This window comes from Apteryx rowi, unplaced genomic scaffold, assembly GCF_003343035.1.
Source record: "Apteryx rowi isolate R43461 unplaced genomic scaffold, aptRow1 scaffold_40, whole genome shotgun sequence".
Taxonomy (NCBI): Eukaryota; Metazoa; Chordata; class Aves; order Apterygiformes; family Apterygidae; genus Apteryx; species Apteryx rowi.
The window spans coordinates 2,605,501-2,608,814 of record NW_020450530.1 but is presented as its reverse complement, the minus strand read 5'-3'; the positions used below and the strand labels follow the sequence as shown (position 1 = coordinate 2,608,814).

The 3,314-nt window shown below is 73.6% G+C and overlaps 1 protein-coding gene across 1 annotated transcript in view; it reads right to left on the bottom strand.

Moving 5' to 3' along the window:
* The window catches only part of SDSL (serine dehydratase like), a 6,706-nt gene extending 3,935 nt beyond the window's left edge, over positions 1–2,771 (bottom strand). Inside the window, exons 1-7 of the mRNA XM_026075269.1 lie at positions 2,604–2,771; positions 2,392–2,431; positions 1,668–1,807; positions 1,229–1,317; positions 897–1,124; positions 295–419; positions 13–199 (exon numbers count right to left, since the gene is read on the bottom strand). Coding sequence (XP_025931054.1) covers positions 13–199; positions 295–419; positions 897–1,124; positions 1,229–1,317; positions 1,668–1,807; positions 2,392–2,431; positions 2,604–2,771 — 977 coding nt within the window. The remainder of the gene's footprint in view (positions 1–12; positions 200–294; positions 420–896; positions 1,125–1,228; positions 1,318–1,667; positions 1,808–2,391; positions 2,432–2,603) is intronic.
* Between the last annotated feature and the right edge of the window lie 543 nt (positions 2,772–3,314).

Below are 3,314 nucleotides of genomic sequence, written 5' to 3'. Positions count from 1 at the left end.
CGGGCTCACGGCAGCCCCACCTGGCTCTTGAGGGCCCGCAGCTCGGCCGCCCGGATGCCGCTGCCGCCGCAGACGACGACGACGACGGAGGCCAGGGCGGCGGCCAGGAGCCCCTCGCGCTGCAGCCGCCGCAGCCGCCCCGCGTAGAGCAGCGCCAGCGCCGCCCCGCACGCCGGCTCCACCAGCAGCCGCTCGTCGTCTGCGGGATTGGGGAGGGGGGGAGCGATGGGCCACGCCGAGCCTCGCCGCGGCCCCCCCTCCCAAAACCCCCCCCGGCCCTCGCGCCCGGCTCACCCAGGAAGCGCTCGACCGCCCGCACGGCCTCGGCGTCCTGCACCACCTGCGAGATGACGCGGCCCTCGCGGGCGCACTGCAGCGCCCGCGCCGCCACCGTCTTGGCGCCCAGGCACTTGGCCACGCTGCGGGGAGGGCAGGGACGGAGGCAGCGGGCAGCTCCGCGGGGGGAGCAGCCCCTGCCCAACGCGCCCCCCCACCACCACCGCGGAGCCCGCGGTGCCGCTCGGCCTGTCCCCCGCAGCAGGTCGGGGCACGGCGGAGGGGGGGGGTCAGCGCCCCACGCAGCCCCTGCGGCCCTGAAAACGCGCACTCCCTGCGGGCACTGCCGGCAAAGCAGCAGCAGCAGCCAGGGACCGCAGCGCACAGCTTGCGTCTTCAGGACTGGGCTGAGACCTGCCAACTCATTGCACGCATGGCCAAGCCCAAGCCGTCCCACCATCGCTCTGCCGTGGATTCGGGGTCGGAAGCCACATCCACCGGCCGGGCCACACTGATGTCCCGCGGACAGCAGGGCCCTTTCAGCAGCCCCAGCCCATGGGGCTTGTCCCCAAAGCCGGTGACCTGCCCCCAAAGCCGGTGAGCTGCCCCGCGGCGCTCACCTGGTGATGTCGGGCAGGGAGACGAGGCGGCCGGCCTCCAGCGCCGCGTGCAGGCTGTGGGCGCCCCAGGTCTCGGCGGCCACGACGGGCACGTCCTGCCAGCCGACCTCCTGCAGGCCGGCCACCACGCCGGCCAGCAGCCCCCCGCCGCCCACCGACAGCAGCAYGGCGTCCGGCTTGGCCTCCAGCGACTCCTTCAGCTCCCGGACCAGGCTGGCGTGGCCCTGCCTGCGGCACGAGGCAGCCGGGGTGGCCGCGGCCCCGGAGCCGCTCCCCAAACCTGGGGACCGGGGCCGGGGGGGGGCCGGGGGCTGCGCCCGCGCTGCACTCACCAGACCAAAGGGTGGTCGAAGGGGTGGATGCTCGCCCAGCCCTCGGTCTCGGCCAGCTCCAGGGCTCTCTCGTTGGCCTCATCCCACACCTGCGGGAAAGCCCAGGCAGCCCTCGCGCCCCGGCACGGTGCCGCCACGAGCGCGTGCAGCACCGTGCCCCCCCCGGCTGCCCCCCCCGCAGACGAGCCCCTCGTCACCGCAGAGCCGGGGGGGGGGGGGGAAATCAGTGCAGGGCACTGGCTGCCCAGGGAGCATCGACGGGGCGCTGGCGCAGGGCACGGGGGTGGCAGGGCGTCCCGCGCCCGTGGGTCACCCTGCCCCGGTGCCGAGCGTGCTGGCTGCAGCAGGGGGGCGTTTCGGGACGGGGACAGGCATCGCGGGCGCCGTGCACGCGCGCGGCGGGCGCTGAGGAGGGGGCCAGGCCCCCCCGGTGCGGTACCTGGCCGCAGACCTCCACCTCGGCGCCCAGCTCCTGCAGCTTCCGCACCATGAGCGGGCCGGTGCTGCTGGGCACCACCACGGTGGCCGGCAGCCCCAGCTTCCTGGCCGCGTAGGCCGTCGCCAGCCCCGCGTTCCCCCCTGCGGAAACGAGGGGCCACGCAGGGGCTCGAGCCCCCCCCGGCGCCCCGTGGGGTGGCGGGGGGGGGGGGCTGCACCGTCGGAGGGGGCTGCAACCCCCCCCCTCCCCCGGAGCTGCCTCCTTGCCCGGATCAGCCTCCCCTTGCTTCCCAACCGCCCTCCCTGTCCTGGAACCTGCATCAGATATCCCACATCGGGTCGCCCCCACCAGGTCCCCCCCACCGGATCCCCCCCACCAGATCCCACCACCACCACCAGGTCCCACCACCACCACCAGATCCCCGGTGCTGCCAGGCTCCCCCGGCCTGGATCCCATCCGCTCCCTCCGCGTGGACCCCCTGGGTTTTGGGGAGAGCTACCTTCCCCCCCCCACGTGGCAAGGACCCGCGAGGCTTCGCCACCCAACACAGAGGCTGGGGCCCCCCGTCACCCACCGCGGTGGCGCGGGGACACCTGGCTTCACACCACGGCCGGGAGAAATGGGAGAGGGGGGCACGCGGAGAAGGGAGTGGGGAGCAGGGATTTATTCCCAGGCGTAACTACCCCCCCCCGGCCGCCCCCGCCCCAGCTCAGCGCCCGGGTACCTGAGGAGCAGACGAAGTGTCGGCAGCCCTTCTTGGCAGCCTGAAAGCCGGGAGAGAGCGCGCGGGCGCCCAGGGCTCGGCTCTGCCTCCGTGCACTCCGCAGGCTCCGCCAGGATGGGATGCGGCCAGGCGGCAGCTCCCGGCCCCCCCCCGCGTGGCCAAGGGCCCCCGCGCCAGCCCGGGCAGCGCCGTGCCCAGCCCCCCGCGCTCACCTCCTGGCACAGGTAGCCGATGCCCCGAATCTTGAAGGAGCCCGTGGGCTGCACGTTCTCCAGCTTCATGTAGACCTTGGTGCCGGCCGCCTCGGACAAGGCCAGGCTTTCCAGGACGGGCGAGACGATGTGGAAGCGCCCGCCATCCCCGCCGCGCTGCGCTGCCATGGGGCCGTGGGAACCGCTCGCGGGAACCGCTTGCTGCCCACGGGAACCACTCGTGGGAACCGCTCACCGCCCGCGGGAACCGCTCGCGGGAACCACGCCGGCCTCTGCGAGAGGAGGCAGGAGCGGTCGGAAATCCTTTCCCCCGGGAGACGATTTCCCTCCGAGGGCTGCCGGCTGGGCGAGCAAAGGCGCGGCGAGGAGGGGAGATATTTCGCGAGAAGGCCGGGGCGGGCAAGAAAGCAGCCGGCCCGATTTACCGCCGGTGCCCACAGCTGGAGCAGCTGGAAACTCAGTGGGAACAAAACCAGCTCCTGAAAACTCTGAGCTGGTTTCCAGCTGGATGAGGGAGCCCAAGTGCGCAGGCGCCGGGGAGGGAGCCGGAGGGCGGCGGGGCTGCGGCGGGGCTGCCAAACGGGGCTGCGCAGAGCTCGCTGGACTCGTCCCTTGCTCTCCTGCCCTTCCACAGCCCGAAGTTTCAGAAGGGGGTTTTTTTTCCCTTCCCTTTTTTTTCCCCTCCTCTTTTGGCAGTGAAAAACAAGGCGG